At 41.0% G+C, this 17297-nt stretch overlaps 1 protein-coding gene across 12 annotated transcripts in view; it reads right to left on the bottom strand.

The window, feature by feature from the left end:
* The window catches only part of DYNC1I1 (dynein cytoplasmic 1 intermediate chain 1), a 437478-nt gene that overhangs the window by 6883 nt on the left and 413298 nt on the right, over positions 1–17297 (bottom strand). For 10 of the 12 annotated variants that reach the window (XM_072764334.1, XM_072764337.1, XM_072764333.1 and 7 more), the window contains 2 exons: positions 15225–15365; positions 10923–11048 (listed from right to left, as the gene is read on the bottom strand). In XM_072764334.1, coding sequence (XP_072620435.1) covers positions 10923–11048; positions 15225–15365 — 267 coding nt within the window. The remainder of the gene's footprint in view (positions 1–10922; positions 11049–15224; positions 15366–17297) is intronic. The other 2 variants (XM_072764344.1, XM_072764345.1) reach the window with 1 other exon arrangement.

Genomic DNA, 17297 nt, shown 5'->3' with positions numbered 1-17297 from the left:
AGTATTCCATGGATGTGTGGCTCATCAGCATCTCTGTAATCTTTTAATTAAATGGAGTCATTAAAAATAAAGTCTGGGACAATTATGTTAACCATTGATTCTGAACACATACATGACAGTCTACCTCCTGTATTAACCTAAAAATTAAAGTTTTCTGTTAGAAAGATATCTTACAAATTACCTTTTCACTTTAATACGCATTGATTTTGTTGTTGTTGTTTTAATGCATTTACAGAAACCGTGGAAGCGAATGTGGGTTTCCCCAGAACGACTGCTAAACCTCTTCTAAGCCCTAAAAGGTTTTTTAAAAGTGCAATTATTAATGGCACCCCAATTCAGGAGATTGTGGACTTACTGGTGTACAAATACACGTTTGTGTTAGAGGAAGCCGATATTTCTTAGGACAATTCCCTCCGCCACACACACAGATGGAAGCAAAGTGGGAGGTAATAAGCAATGAAGCAGCCGCTGGAACGAGCAAGCGTACTCGCTTCACATAAATACAAGCTCCACTGTATTTAACTCGGGGGGGCGTCTAGCATCACTGGTAACAATGGATGAAACCACGGACCCAAATCCCAAGCCAGAGCGCAGGATACAGAGCGGGTAAACACGCTGGGTTCTACCACGGAAGATACGCTGTGTGGTAACTCCGCATTTACAGTCCTCTGAGGGCAGGCCAGAGGGTGGAAGTTCCATCAGTCTCCATTCGGCAGCATCTGCTATCCCCAGTCAGTAGGTTGACATTTCTGTGAGACTTAGCAGGATGCAAACCTACAGTAGTCTGACGAGATCTACTTTTGGTTAAGAAAGAAAGAAAACCTATTTTATCATAAAAATCCTATCTAAGGGACCCCTCATCTACCAGAGAAGCTTGAGATTGCTCTTCCAAAGTTCTCTTCCTGGTATCTTTATTTTTTTTTTAATTTTATTTATTTATTCATGAGAATACACAGAGAGGAGAGAGAGAAGCAGATACAGGCAGAGGGAGAAGCAGGCCCCATGCAGGGAACCTGATGTGGGACTTGATCCCAGGTCTCCAGGATCACACCCTGGGCTGCAGGCAGCGCTAAACCGCTGAGCCACCAGGGCTGCCCTTCCTGGTATCTTTAAATGAGTGGTTGACTTTTATAGAATGTTTGTGAGAACACCACTTTAAAAAAAATCCATTACCACCCAATTAAGGAAAGATATAAAGGTAGGACATAAAGTCAAAAGTAAACAGTAATAAACATGGGTCTATATCAATTTCAATATGCCAGCAACCATCGAAGGAAATAATTTATAATTACTATTTTTTTAATGTTCTTCATGTTAAAAATTTAGCATTATAGGAAGCTCAATGAAATGCTGGAGTTATTACCTGCGGAGGGAAAAAAGAATCACAGCCGAAGAAGAAAGAGTTAATTTACTAAGGCCTACCGATGACCTTGCTCACATTTGTATTAAAATCTCATCATCCTTTTTTTCTTGAGAACTCTCTTAAGCATTATTTTTTTTTCCTATTATTTGGAACAATCTTTTCCTCTGCCCAAAAAATGGAAAAAGTGCTAAAAACATTGGCTGATGGGCAATAATGGAAAATAAACTTTGTAAACTTCAATTACCACTCTTTTTCCATAACAGAAAAGATCAAGAAAATGACAGGGAAACAACAAAGCATGTGCTACTCAAGCTGCTCTGTCATATTAGCTGACTAAACATATATCCCTTTCCTTCCTGATATTATTAACCATAGGTTTTCTAGTAAATTCCTAGCAACCACTGCATCTAAGCAGTTTTGACAAAAAGAAAGCTTATTGCTAAACACCTTAAAAACATTTACCAAGGTAATAAAAGAAATGTCATTCCCTCCTACTGAATGTTTGGGCATAAAAGAGGTATTTTTATAATGTAGTTCATGATTTACCATAGCTATAGTGTCCAAAAAAAGCACAATGAAAAGGAAGCATTTTTCCAGTGGTTTGACAACTATTTGAATCAACTGTTAGGCTTTCATTACACTAGTGGCCAATTGCTCACTTTTAAAAGCGCGGGAGGGGCGCGGGCTTGGGATAGGGAGCGGGGAAGAAGCACGAGCTCTCTTTTCCAGATATATTTTCTATGTATCCTTCTCTGTGCAGCAAATATAGTTAAATGAATTATTTTTTCTGTCCATCAATCTAGAGTCAGGCTGGAGGCTGCATTAGGGGTGCTTCATACAATTAAGCTTTCCTTTAACCTCAACTTTCACACCTGAGACATTGATTCACCCAAATACTGATGAAGCGCCTGTTCTGTGCCAGGCACTGTGCTGGGCCAGGTTAGCCTGTTCAAATAGACAACTGGTAAGTATCTGCTTTGCATGTTTCTGTGGACGTGGCACTCTAAACATTAGAAAAACCCTACTGAGGAATGTGATTAACCTAAGGAAGTCTGCCAAACTAATACATAAAAATAAAAAATTTTTCCTAAATCAAAAGGGTGGCTGGTTTTTAGGCTACTAGAAGATGTTCACTTTTTACCTATGGGTCCTTTATGCTAAGATAAATAAAAATAAAATATCTCATCTAAATGTTGAGAAACTCTTGTGTGGCCACAAGGAGAAAGACCTTAGGGAATAGACCACTGATCAGTTTTATCTGCCATCCTAAAAAGTAAGAGTGCAAAATTTATTCAACAATGTTAAGCCTTGATAGTTCCTAAATGATAAATAATTCATGTTTTAAAATGTAGATGTTCTGATAGCTGACATCCTCAGAAATTCATGCAAACCTTTGAAATTAGAACAGAACGATTCATTCACTTCCTCACTTTGCAAGTCCAACCTATATAGCATATAAATATTTACGCATAAACGTGCATAAGCAGATACTTGATTTCATACCATTTTTTAGATATACCAATAGTAGCATATATACTCCTGTGAGAAACAAACAACTCTCCATTTCCATACAGGCCAGTGTTAATCCAGCCTCACAGATGATTGGAGCAGCTTCATGCTCGGCTGGTCTAAGCTGTGATTTGAGGCTACTGTTCTAAGCAGTAATTTTTCAAGATAAAATTTAGCAGTTTTGAAATTCTAAAACTAAACACAATTTTGTCAGCCATAAAAAAAAATTTAACACTATAATTAATGACTGCTTCAAAATCCAAACTGCTATTGAAGATGACAGTTTGAAATCACAGAAGAATCATAAAGATGATTAATTATACAAACTGGTACTTGTTTCAGAAGGTTTATATTCATAGACCATTTATCACCAAAATGGGAATATATGAATTTCACTGAATATTGCAAATTACTATGCACACATTAATTTGGTTTTTATAAAATTAGATATTAGGGTTTTCTTTTCACTGAATCAACTTCTCCATAATACATAAAAGTCAGAAGTATTTTCTTATCAATCCAGAAAAAAAAGTGGCTTGAAAAGATATTAATCCTATAAATTCATTTTTATAAGCTAATGTACCTGAATAAGCACACTATTTATATAATAATTAGTTTAATTATGGTCTTTTACATATATAATTACCAAAATGAAAGCCACTGCTACTACATTCACTATAAGATGAGTAATTATAACATTAATTGGAATTAATAGTGCTTTTTCTTTTTCTTTTTTAAATTAAGCACTTTTCCTAGAAGAAATCAAGTTAATACTAAAATTACAATCATACATTTTAACCAAATTATTTTATTTCAAATACATGTAATTTATTATGACATGGAAACGAACTAATATATTACTTCAAAGTAGCTTATTTTAGGTAATTATATTTATTAGCACCCCAAATCTGCTCATACAAATATGCCTTTCTGCTTTTTGACTTGACTGCATAGCGTTGTGGCAATGGCAATAGAAATTCAGGTAAAAACTGAAAAGTCCCATTGAAAATCCCAATGGTTTGTTTCTGTGTCATCAAATATCTCGATATTATAGACAGAACTAAGTATTTGGATTTGCAGTTTTTATCTGGATGTTTGGCACCACAGAATAATTTATGCCAAAGTCTTTTCCAGGAAGTGTTTGGCATCAGCTAAAGAAAATAATAATGTTTATCCATTGAAGAGTAAAGCCAGGACTTGCAAAGACCTTCAAGAATCGAGCAACTTGTGGCCACACTCACTTAATGAGAAACACAAGTGTTGGGGTGATTATATGTGGACCTGGGGAAGCTGAGCCCAGCTCCCCTCTCCTTCTGGAAGCTGCCACAGCTGAGCCATGCTATGGGGTTCGTCATCAGCAGGGGCTGATGGCTTCCTAAAGCACAATAATTAAGTGAACGGATTTCAAATCCAGTTTGTTTTCATTAAGGGACTCTCACTTGAATTAACCCCCAAATCTCAGTTTAACTTAATATTCTGTGTTCTGCACACCCCCTCCCCATGGAGGGGGGATTATTTATATTCAGGGCACCAACTTCTTGTGGAAGACTGATGTAGGCCCGTCCTGCTGGCAAACACGAAGTAGTTCCACAAAGCTAACAATTACTGCTTAAGTGTAATCCACTTAAAAACCAGAAACGTATTGTATTTATTTTGTGTCACTCAAATTCTTTTGAACTCCCAGCACTTCCAGTTTATCAGATTCCTCTATATTTGACCACTCTTTAAAGTGCAAGAGAGATGGCTCAGCGGATCGCTTCCTTCTGTCCGAATGCTAGCTGGCTGAGAAAACTGTGGGAGGCGCTTTTGAATAATCCTCACCCATTACACCTGGACCACAGTTCCAAAGTCTATCGCCATAGGCCGTTTTTCCCACTGGGATCCCAAATAAACTGTCATCCTAGTTTTTCCCTTCAGTTCTAAAATACACTCAGGCAAACCTTTACATCACGCTTTACCTTTTTAGCGGGTCCGTTTGATCTTTTACATTCACCTGCATTTTTCCTTTCCAAGAACTTTTCAAGACCCTTTTGATGGTATTAACGAATGTCAAACCTACTCTACTTCTTGAAATCTGTAATAAAATAACTGCTATTCTTTCAGCCCCCAAAGAGCCATATGAAACAAGTGATTTGAAATGCCGCCGCAGTTCAGGGTTAAAATGTAAAGATGAATGCATGTTTTCTTAGGCAATTAGTGAGTGGGATACCAAACCAATAAAGCTGAGGGCACTGAGATTTATTCATCTCCCAAATTAGTTTTTAAGTTGCCATTTTATTTTTCAAGTTCGGCTGTAAACTGAAAATGACTTTGGAATTTTATCATTTGACTACCGTGGAAATATAATCAGGGATTTGAAACTTATGTGTATTTATCACAACTGAAAACAAAATCTTCCCTGGAAGAGGTTAATGGAAAAAGAAATAACAGGAGGTGGAGGATAAGCTGCTTCTTTCAAAACTGGAGCTGCAAACAGCATTCTAACTAATTCAGATAAGCAGCAAACATAGTTGTTAGGGGATATTTATGACAGCCCATCTGTGTGACAGCACTGAAGCATTAACAATAGCAACGGGCTTTCTATAAAACACATCTGCAAGACAGGTAGATAGGCTGACTATCAATCATCAGGACACGTGAATAATTCTATACTCACTGGCCCATGTGCTATTAAAATCAGCTCCATGTATATATAGAAAAGCTTGCTATTCAGTAAAGGAGCCATGGTGGTGAGTAATTCTTATTTTTAATTCCTTAGAATATGTGTGTTCACACATCATTAAAAAAATCCAACAATGATTAACAGCTCTCGACGAGTATATTCTGAAGCAGCATACACTCAACGTTTTGGGGTTATATTTTTAGTTAACTTATGACTTGTTATCCATGTTTCAATTAATTGAATGGGATCATAGAGCCCCACAACAAACAGACTGCATCCTGCAGTTTGAAGAGAAAGATCCTCAAAATTTATTCGAGCTACGCTCATCTTCAACTGTAGATCTTAGAAAATTTAAATGGTACATGCAACCACTGCCTATTTAAATAACTTTCAGGATGTACAAATAGCATAAAAATCATAGCCAAATAAAAAAGGGGTCTTCTCTGTCTTTCACTGAATTCACATAACTTCCATTTATGCTAATGGGAGTTAAGCACCTGCTTCGCAAAGAAAATAGACCCCTATCTGTGAAAATAAATGTGTACGGTATATTTTCCAGATACGATGCTGAAATCAAACAACCAAAAATGTGTGCTATATCAACAAAGCATCATGTGGCCTATCTGAAAACATTGCTGTTTTATATTTTACCTCATTAGTTATAGGTCCAAGGCATTACTCATGCCTTTGCCATTTAAATGCAACAAAAAGGAAAAAGGGGACCTGGGGTGGGGGATGGACATACTCAATCTAGTGATTTCAGTGAGCTAGTACACAATCCTCTGTTTACCCCTTCAGAAGTTCATAATAAATTGCATCAGTAAATCTGGATTCAGGCCACTGCTCTCTGCCATCATCGTAGAAGTCATGGAGGATAATTGTACCTAATAGAGGAGGGCATGATCCTGGGGACACTGCTGGGACTCCCTGCAGCAGCTGCAGCCTCAGCTGGGTTAGGAGATGAGACAGACGACTCTTCACAACCGCTGACACCAGAGTCCCTCCCTGCAGTGCTCTCCTGGTTGAGTGCCAGGTCTCCCAGGAAGCACATCTACTTGGACCTGAATGGGGACATCTCCACTGGTAGTCACAGAGGGAGTTCCTGATGATGGTGTGACAATGGAATGACAGAGAGAGACTGTCTCCACTCCACCTGTGGTAGGCATCCTAGATATCTTCCCTAAAACTCTATTATACCTTCCGTTGAACTTACAATATGATGAAAACAAGGGTGTGGGAAGGTGAATGAGAATATCCAGTATTGCTTCAGCTCCATTTCTATGGCCTCCTGATGTTTGTAATCTACAGCCATTGCTATTCCCATTCAACATATTTTGCCTGCCTGTCTTCCTTCCTTTCATCCTTCCTTCCTTCTTTCCTCTCTTTTAGAGAGGGAGGTGGTGAGGGGCGCAGAAGGAGAGAGAGAGAGAATCTTAAAGCATGGAGCCTGACACGGGGCTTGATCTCACGACCCTGAGATCATGAGCTGAGCTGAAATCAAGAGTTTGGTGCTTAATCGACTGAGCCACCCAGGTGCCCCACACATTCAACATTTTTAGATAATCTTAAGACATAGATGATAGTAATAAGATCACACAGCCTGTACTACATATAATGACCACATTTCTAAAGATTTCTCCTTTTCCCTAATGGTCTAGGTCAAGGCCGTAACTTTTCATTTCCGATTCACGTCATGAGTGGGATTAAGAGCAAAACTCTTGTGGCAAGATTGGCTACATAATTTTGCAGGGTCCAGTGCAAAATAAAAATGTGGGGTGCCTTGTTGAAAAATTTCTTAACAGTTGCAAGACAGTGACAGCTAAGCAATAAAGCAAGCTCAGGACACCTCTATGCACAGGGTCTGTGAGATTGCCCAGGTGATGCAACCATGAAGCCAGTCTCATTCCTGGAATAGGACCCTGGTGAGGAAGAGCCTGCTGCCCCTCCTTCTTCCTCAAACAAGCCAGGGACAAATGAATGTGAGGTGTCTTCCCGCAGACAGAAACCTATTCAATGTACTGAGGTCTCAAAGAAAATGGATCAACAAAGTATACTCTAAAAACCACCATTTACTTTCTTGTCCAGATTGTATTATAAGGCTTATTTAAAACCGTTTCATCTTCTTTCCTAGAGGGTTCCATAAAGCAACATTTTCTGTCCAAAGGCCAGCATGACCTCGGTGAGGGGTTCAGTGTTAATGGGGACCAGAGGACCAATTCTGAATACAGATAATGGTAGCACAGTCTACTGGCAATTTGATCCTCAATGCCATCTTTTTTCTCTTCCTCTATATTTTCTCCTTTTTAAATCACTTCCTGCTCATACCCCTTCCTCTCGTCAGCCATGCACCAGCCTTGATTTGACCTCAAATTCTAAATGGGGCCAGCTCGCTGTGAAGGCACTCTGACTGGCTTTCTGCAGTTTAGGTGATTTGGAAGGCTGGGGAGGCACTGTTTAGAGGGTACCTTTCTCTTGTAAGTACAGCTCTGCTCTGTCAGTTCTAGGCTGGTGAACGAGACAGCAATAATTACAATAATGGCGGCACTTGTCCATGAAGTGAGCTACCATCCCTCAGAAGTGGGCTTCAGCTAAGTTCCGCTTCCCTTTCAGTACATGGAGACTCTATACAGAGTTGGCCTTGAGAGATTTAAAACAGGGTAGAGATGAGCAAAGAGGAAAGGACTCTCCCCTTTATCATTCCCCAGAAATAAATATGAGCTAAATTTGTAAATACCTTACAAAAGTACTTAGGAAAAAAACTATAGTTAAGACAACACTATCTTGTTAAGTCTGAGTTTTTCTGAGCTCTAGGTGGCTTTGTTTGTGACTAAACCATACAGAAAGAACTGTTAAATGTATAAGCCTACCCTGATTTTTTGGTCATTCACGGAAGAACTAGAAGATTATATAATATTACCTACTCTCAATAAAATAGTATATCCGTTTTTTTCCGGGTAGTGAATTTGTGAGGATAAGCAACCCTACAAATTGTTTGGTCTATTATGTGGCCCAGAGATCTTTCTATAGCCTGTCTAGACTCCAGACAATAGACAGACTGGCCTACAGCTACAGACATTTCTATAGTCTGTAATATCACTTAGAAAAGTAAGAGCAATAATATAAAAATGAAAACCAGGCTGACCTGCCCCTACAATAGTAGAAATATGAGTCTAACAACACTTTACAATTCAGGAATGATGATAGCAACCTGGAAAGAAGTTTTAGCAGCCACATATCAGCCAAAGCAACTTTTGCAAAATCATATATCCTCCTAAAATATGAGTCATAGTCAAGTAATTCTGTCCACAGGCTTATAAAAATCACTTTATTACAGAAAGTTCTGCATATATGTCATAATGTATTTTCTAATATGTTATAAGTTATATGTTACCTATAGATAACAAGAAATGCATATACACACATACTATACACACACACACACACACACACATAAAATACCTGTGGTCAACATACAGGCTTTTCAGAAGGCCATTCTTGAAATAAATCAGATTGTTAAACTATTCTCCTTTTCATCCCTCTTGGACAAAACAGTTTACGTTGCATATGATCTCAAGAGAGTTAAGGGACATTATGTATAATAAGCAAGAGAGGTGGAGAAAAGAGTTTAAATTTCATCTATTTTCTGCCATTTTTGTCTCTGAGCATGTCTCCACAGCTTTTTCTCTCTCACAATTACATTTGTTATAAACTAAAAAGAGAAAGGAAAAAGAAACCTTGGGTGTTTTATATATATGTGTATATATAAATACAAAAAAATATATATATATATTCCTCTTTGCTAGCTTTTTAATTTTTTAGTAAATGAACTAACAAAGACTTTTTGTTGTTGCTTAGTTTTATTTTGATGGAGACAGTGAAAAAGATGCATCAAATATAACGACTAATCATTGGAGAAAATATTGCTGTAAAACCAAAGGTAATATTTTTGATTCAGAGGGTATTCTCTTTCCCAAAGACTCCAAACTACGTCAATAGTCACCAGACCATTTGCATCTTCACCATTGGGGATGAATATTAACCTGGTCTTTGTTGCTGTCAGGATGACTCAGCTGTGGCATCAGGAGTACTTAAGGGGTTGTCTAATGAACTAGATAACATGCAGTAAAACTGAGAGATTTTTCCATGTTGTACTTAGGGCTATATGTCGTCAAATAGAAAACTCATTTCTTAAGTCCTTCAGTTTCTCTTTTATGGCTGAATTAAAAGCAACAACAAAACAACACCTAGCTTGTTTCAACATAATCGACTCCACCGTACAGCAGTATGTAATGCATTCATCCAAGGTTCTAGTGTAGAACAAGCCATCGGAGACCCAAATTTACAGAACGCCGACTGAGGAAACCGTACGGAACCCTCCTCGGAGTGATCGGCTAAGCCCATCACCAGGCAGGCACAGAGTACTGCCTAGGCCCAGGGTGTTATACATACAAATGTGGTAGATTTTCCCCCTGGAATGCAAATTCTAGATTCATATTACGCCAGACCAGCATTACACAACACTCTTGTTTTGTTTTGCTTGAAAGTTCAATATTTTCTTTGTCTTTAAGGAAAAAATTCTTTAACCTCATTGCAGATGAAGGTTTTTGTCAACGCTTTCCCATTTAGTAAGAATAAACAGACACGTTTAAGTGCAGCTGATTTATAAGGTAATATTAAAAGCAGTATAAACATTTAAAGAGATTTATCTGAAATAAAAAATACAGATTTTTTTTTCCCCCTTCGATATGTGCCATGTAATTCCGGAATACCTCAGATATCAGGTAATAAGATAAACCAGAGGTATATATTTCATGTAATAACTTCGAATGTCACGAAAATGGCACAACATTCTGATTCCCCTGAGCCGCTGTAGCGTGTGTGCCGTGGAAGGGGCATGAGGTCAGCCTCTTTAACCGGCTACATTTTCACTGGAGAGTAGGAGTCCACATTGTAACCGAACATCATGAAAACTGGACTGGCTGTTTGCTTGTTTGTTTAACAAATTCCAAATCCAACCCTAGCGCAATGAATTTGACAAACTCATTTTGTTCTCCTGAAATTGGTCGGAAGTGCCACGCTTCCTCCCAGGATAGCTGGGAATTCTCCAGCACTCTGAAAAGCGCCTGGATCATTAACTAAAGTGTCCTGTGTGCGGAGCCTGAAGACCAAATTAGGCCCTAAGGAAGCCTCACCAAACCCCACTGAAGTCAATGGCAATTTGCAAACGCACTCAAGCGGGCACTGGCGGCTCACAGGTCTTGTCAATAATTTCACTAGGTCTGTAAACTAGGCATACCAAAAAAAAAAGAAAAAAAAAGCCACGCACACACACACACAGGCACACACGACCAAAAACACCCGAACCCACAAACCAAAAAGTATGCGTACCTCTCCAACGTCGTAGATCCAGATACGGCCTTCTGAGTCTCCAACGGCAACCTCCTTGCCAGCTTGAGCCCAGCGAACACGGTTTAGGGCGGAAGCCCCCTCAATGGCCACACTTGCTGTTGGCACCTGTCAAAGGGGAGACGACGGCAACAGAGAATCTGAATCTGAATTCAGATACACAAATTTAGTGATACGTTTAACTGGGTGAGTCAGTCACCTCTGCCTTCATGTGCACAAAGTGATATACATCCCCTGTGCGGGGTAAAAGGATTCATTGTTCTTAAATCATATGCTCCACTGAATGAAGGGGTAGAGAGGAGACACTTTAACAACAAAAAGAAAAGCTGGAGAGTCTTTTTTCCACAGTCAGTGGGCAGCGAGTGACAAATATTTCTCCGGATTATTCAGGGTGTATGTCCGACCATACAAACAGCAGCTAAATGTGATACTTCACGATCGGGTCATGATTTATGGATCGATGGAGAGAGAGATTTCAGGATTTACTGAGATTAGAGATACGACAAAAGGCAGGGGGGTGGTGGTGGAATAAAGGTCATATTAATGTGTGTCTTCAGGGAAAAAAATATGTATTGATCCCTCAAAACCTCATCGGGGAGGGGATGATCAGAAGAAGAAGAAAAAATGCAGGTGGCAAAACTTCAAAAGCTCGAAATCTCCTTTCTTTTTTTTCTTTTTACCTTTCTCCCCCTCCTCCCCCATTTCCCCCCTTCCTGTCAGTGTCAGGGTGGACAAAGCACTCTCTAACTTTGGAAATGCCCCCAAGGTGGTATCCTGAGAGACTGCAACACCTACCTATTTGTAGACGAGGCCTCACATATTCTTTAATCAACACTGAAACCTGCCCATGTGGGTAATCACTATCATACTTATTATTAAAATGAACTGGAGGTGCTGAAATGGAACCTGCAGAATTTGCTACAAGAACCCTAGTATTAGGAAAAGATGTTAGTGGGTCTACCCCTCTTCTATCAACAGTTGTGTAAACTCTTGTCTTTAAGTTTGGGAGTTTATAACTGATAGATCAGATCTCTGAGCCCTCTACAAGAATGCTGAATAGGAAAGGACAACAGGCCATTAAAAAAGAAGAGAGTAAATCTCGAAACAGAAAGAAAAAAAAACAAAACAAAACAGTGAGAAGAGGGCCCTAGAGATCCTCTCCCGCCACTGTTTAAGACCTGTGTCTACTAAACAGGTCGTTTTAGGATAGAAACCCGACATGTACTGGGCCTTAGCACTCCCGGCATTCTGCTGTTCAGGGAATTGAAACCATCTGTTTATAGGACATTATTGACCCAATACCTATCTTTAAAATAGCAATAAAAACTCCATCATATGTAAGAATCTATGTTTAAACTTAATCTTGAAATCAATAAAAATTCTTTTACCCGCTTAAATCACTGAGTGTCAGTTGTGAGCAAAAATGTAAAACAAAAGTCCCCAACTCATTTATTTTTTAAAAAAATACACAATTTCGACAATAAAGGTACCTGCTGTGCAGGCTGGAGCTTGAATTTTTAACCAAACCTTTCAAAGGCCAAAACAATGTGAATTTAGATGGGCCATAATTCTGTCAATATGCTTTATTATTAGTGTGCTACTTAGAGAACCAATCCGCGATTCAGCTATAGAGTTTTCAGAGTTAGTTTTAACACCATAATTTAGGGAGACTGTACAGGATCACACTTTGCCTAACTCTGTTCGATTTCAGATTTTATCAATGAATAATCTTGAAGATTGAATACAAATGTTGAATCTTAATACGAATATGTTAAAAAACTAATCACTCAAACTGATTTCTGATACCTTTTAAATTATGCCTATTTTAAAGAATCTTATTTGTTGAGAATTAAGTAGTATAGCAAACTGGGGCAATATTTTAACTATTTAAAAATATCCTTTCAAATCTTATAAATGATTAAAAAATGACTGTCACAGCCTGTGACATGTGCTAAAAAATTATCAAATGCTGAAGGAAATGATAAAATATATTTTATTAGTTTGACTCATATGACCTCTCAAAAGTTGATGAATCCCTAATGAAAATAATCCATATATTGACTCTATCTTACTTCTGTACTTTGGTTTCACAGTTATGTTCACATTTTTTTAAGGCTCAATAATTTTAATCGCAAAACCAGGGAGATACACAGCATAGATTACTACATTGTGTGGAGGGCGGTGATACTGAGGTAGGTGAATATGAACTATCCCTGCATAGGAGCAGTTGGGAAAACTTGGTCCAAAAGTACAGTCATTTCAACAACACCATCACCAACGAATCACTCTAGGAATTCAGGTTCTCTCTCTTTCTTTTTTACACACATCTAAACCCTAATCTGACAAGTGTCTGAAAAATCTTGCTCAACTTGATCGAAGGCAAAAATGACCTTAGAGTTTTAAAAAGTGTTCCGTTCGCTACTGGATTTGAATCTGATTCGATATATCCACTGTTATTCTGAAAGCAGAATTATGTTTACCACAAAACTAAGCAGTTTGCATGCCCCCTAATGATTTTTAAAAAATGGTTAGCTATAAAACTCTTATGTGGTTGTGCCTTGATATCTAGAGAAAGAGAAGGGAAAAATTACATTTTGCAATGTTGACACCTTGATTTCATTTTACCTAAAAAGCAGACTAAAAACAAAACAAAACGAGTTAGATAGGAACTATTAAGGAGAGTGTAGAACACTCAGTCTACTGCATCATAGTGGGATATCACCTCTAAACATCACTTCTAGTAGATCTGATTTCTGATATGGGGGGGGGGGGGTCTCCTAAGCCCACCTGGAAAACGTGTGTTTTTTGGTTGTTTTAAGTGAATGAGTTTATTCCAGCAAGTAGAAGCAATATGATTTTAATCAACGGTGATGAAAGACTTTGGGAAACCAACACAATGTCAAATAATAGCATCTTTTCGTGAAAAGCAATAATGTTATGAACATTTCAACATCCCAAATGGTGAGCATTGCACTATTCATGCCTTTTGATAATTTTCAAAGATGCTTCATTACGTAACCCCTGCCTCTGTCACATAGCTCTTGTAGCAGAAAGAAAACACAGATTTAAATTGAAATATTTTCAGAAGATAACTATTTGGCAGTGGCTAGAGGTGTACGGAATTTTGCGAGATACAACGGCTCAATAATAACACCTGAGGGATATTGCCCTGCCCCCTCCCACAAAAAAATAGTAGGGGAACCTCCTTCTCCTCATATCCTCCAGCTGTAGGCCTCCTAATTAAAAAGGCTGAGTTGCTTCCTGCTCAAAACACTTCAAAAGACCTTTCTCTTGTTCTCCACTTGATGCAGAGTTTGCAGCACTTGCTCCCCTTACCTGTCCCTTCTTATTTATGGAGAGCTGCCCTGAATCACAAGCCAGGAAGTGATGAAGAGCCCATTTCATTGTATTAAACTGAGGGATATTTAATATTCAAGTTAAAAAAAGAAAAGTCACCACAAAAAGACAAAAAACAAATACAAACCAAGTAGCTGAATTAGCCCCTGGGTAATTTTAAGGGTGTGGGAAAAAGGGGACCATGCACACGGCATCATTTTTTAAAAACATCACTATGTATAGAACTTTTTCAGAATCATTAAAAAAAATTCCTTTATTGTCGATTCCCTTTTTTTTTTTTTTTTTAAAAAGAGGGCCATCTACTTGTGAAGTATTCTGAACGTGACATGCTGAAATTCCACTTTTCAAAAAAATACTACGTTTAACATACGTGTTCAGAGTTTAAAAAAAAAAAAAAAGTACTGTGCAAGTCCGCCTGCGAGCTCAGTATTTTAGACAAGGATTCTTTGCCTGGAAAAAATCAAACGGAGGGTAGAGCTAAACGTAACCGGCCAGCGGAATCGTGTTTAATGAGCTCAACCCCGGGCGTCCCCGGGTTCCCAGGGCGCAGCCGAGGGGCCTGCACCCGCAGTGGGCGTCCGCGGGCTGCCGGCTGCGACCTGGGCCACCTCGGCCACCTGGGCCGGGAGCTCGGGAGCGTGCGCGCGGGTCCCCTCCCGTGGGGCCCGCCGGGCACACGCACCACTGGGCTCTTCGCGGTGGTGCAGGAGCCGCCGCGCTCTGGGGTGGGGCGGCAGCGGCGCGAGTGGGTCCTGGCCGGTGCGTCCGCAGGGGCCTTCGGGGCAGTCAGGAAAGGGCGGGGGGGGGGGGGTCGGCGACTGGAGGGTCGGCCCCGGCCGCGGCGTCGGGGCGTCGGGGCGTCGGGGCGTGGGGGGGCGGCTGCCTCCTCCCAGCCCTCCCGCCCGCCCGGGCGCCTGCGCCGCTCACCTCCGTGTCGTTGTTGAGGTTCCAGAGGTCCAGGCGCCCCATCCCGTCCACGCAGGCGAAGAGCGCGGGGTGCACGGGGGACCACATGACGTCGTACACGTAGTCCGCGTTGTCTTCAAAGGAGTAGAGCGGCTTGTTGTGCTGCGAAGCAGAGAGACGTGAGGATCGCGGCGCTGCCGCCGCCTCGGGCTGTCTAGCGAGCCTAATTAAGAACTTTGCACATTCACAACGTGTCATAAAACTCCCCGAGATGAAAGTCCTCGGAAAGGTGAACCGCAGCTTTAATGTGCCTAGAACTGTCCAGTGGCGTAAATAAATGCCGGGGGCGGGGGCGGGGCGGGGGAGGGCGACCCCGACGGGGCCGGGGCCCGGGGCCTGCGGCGGCGGCGGGCGCAGACCCCGGCGGTCGCGACCCTCGGGGCAGGCGGGCGCGGCCGCCGCTAGCCCCGCGCTGGCCCGGCCCGGCTCGGCTCGGCTCCGGGAGGCGCGCGGCCCGCGGGCTGGGCCGGAGCCGCGGGGATGCCCGGGGATGCTGCGGAGGCCCTGCCGCCCTGCCGCCCTGCCGCCCGGCCGGGCCCTCTCGCACGCAAGGCCGCGCCTGCCACCTCGCGGGCTCCGCCTGCAGCTGCAGCGCGGCCCCCGGGCCCCGGGCCCCAGGCCTGCGGCGGACCCGCTCCTCGGCGGGCGGCAGCGGGAACGCAGGTTTGGAAGGGATTCGGGGCTCTTCCGGGGGCTAAAGACCTCGCGGTTCGCAGACCCTAGTGTGGCTCGGCGGAGAATCCCCGAACCCCCACGGGGCATGCACCGCGTCCTCCAGATCCCCCAGGATTTCCAGCAGCCCCGAAACTGGGTGTTTGGGGGGCATGCATTAGCACACCCCCACCGCATACAAATGCTTCCACTCCAGAGGGATACAATAAATTAAAATGGCACTCCTGATTTCCAGTGAATATTGTCACATCAAAATAGCACAGAAGTCGGAGGCAAGTTTGAAAGTACACCAGAAATAAAATGTAATTGGACTTCATGAATTATTCATTCCATCTGGCTTGTCTTATTCTAATTTCTGCATAATGGCTTTACTAATCCCTGATCAATTAATGTAAAATGAAATTTAAATGATAATGAAAGCCCTAGAGATAAAAGAAATTAAGTATTCTTATATCCTCTGACAGAAATCTAAACAATGGGAGTTTTTTTCCACAATGTCTTCTTCATCCAGTCAGCTGTCTGTATTCTCTTCATGGGTTCGACTAAATGCCTGGGCAGGCCAGAGTAGTAAGAGAAAAAAACATAACACAAAATATGGACAATCAAATCCTTTACGCACGGGATATTGCAAAGAACGTTATCTGTAGGTAACAGCTCCAAATGTTAGAGTGAACTTCCAAAGTGTACTGTTAGCAAAGGTAAAATGCACAGAATGCATGTGCTGAAGTCAAAGTGAGAAAACTCCGTGCGAAGACAATAACCTGGGGCAAAGCCTGGTGAAGGTAGTAACTAAGTGATTTCTCGTTTCATGAATTACATTGCTTTGGCATTGCTCAGCACTGAACACAATTATATAATACTAGTAAAGCAACGCAGAAGACTTTAGATGGGCCACTGCGCATGAGGGGCATAGGTAGATGGGTGAAATGTGTTTTACTTGCAAAAAAATGTCTAATGTGGGAATGATTTGAAAAAGAACGTAAGATATTGGGACCTCAAAATCGAAAGGGTAGACATTAGCCTCATGGTTTTATATTTTAATACTCTATAACTCTTTTATGTCAGAACGTTTATTATAAACCATGCTTGCCGTGTGATTTCAAGGTAAAATTATTTGCCCAATTGCTATTTATGCAGCTTCTTGCTTTCTCTCGTGCTTTGGACTAGGTGATTCAAACTACCTTATCCAGAGAATCTGAATATCCAGTGACAGACACCTCCAAGTGGCATGACTGTATCATTATTCCTTACTGAGCTGGAGTAGCTGGTCCTTCCTTGACCACTTCTGAATACTAAATTATTTAACTCTTAGTAAAAGACTAGTCCCGCCCCAAATTCTTGATTTTATCGTTAGCCAGTCAC

This window comes from Vulpes vulpes, chromosome 7 (genome assembly GCF_048418805.1).
Source record: "Vulpes vulpes isolate BD-2025 chromosome 7, VulVul3, whole genome shotgun sequence".
In the NCBI taxonomy this organism is placed as follows: Eukaryota; Metazoa; Chordata; class Mammalia; order Carnivora; family Canidae; genus Vulpes; species Vulpes vulpes.
This window is presented reverse-complemented; position numbering and strand designations above follow the sequence as displayed.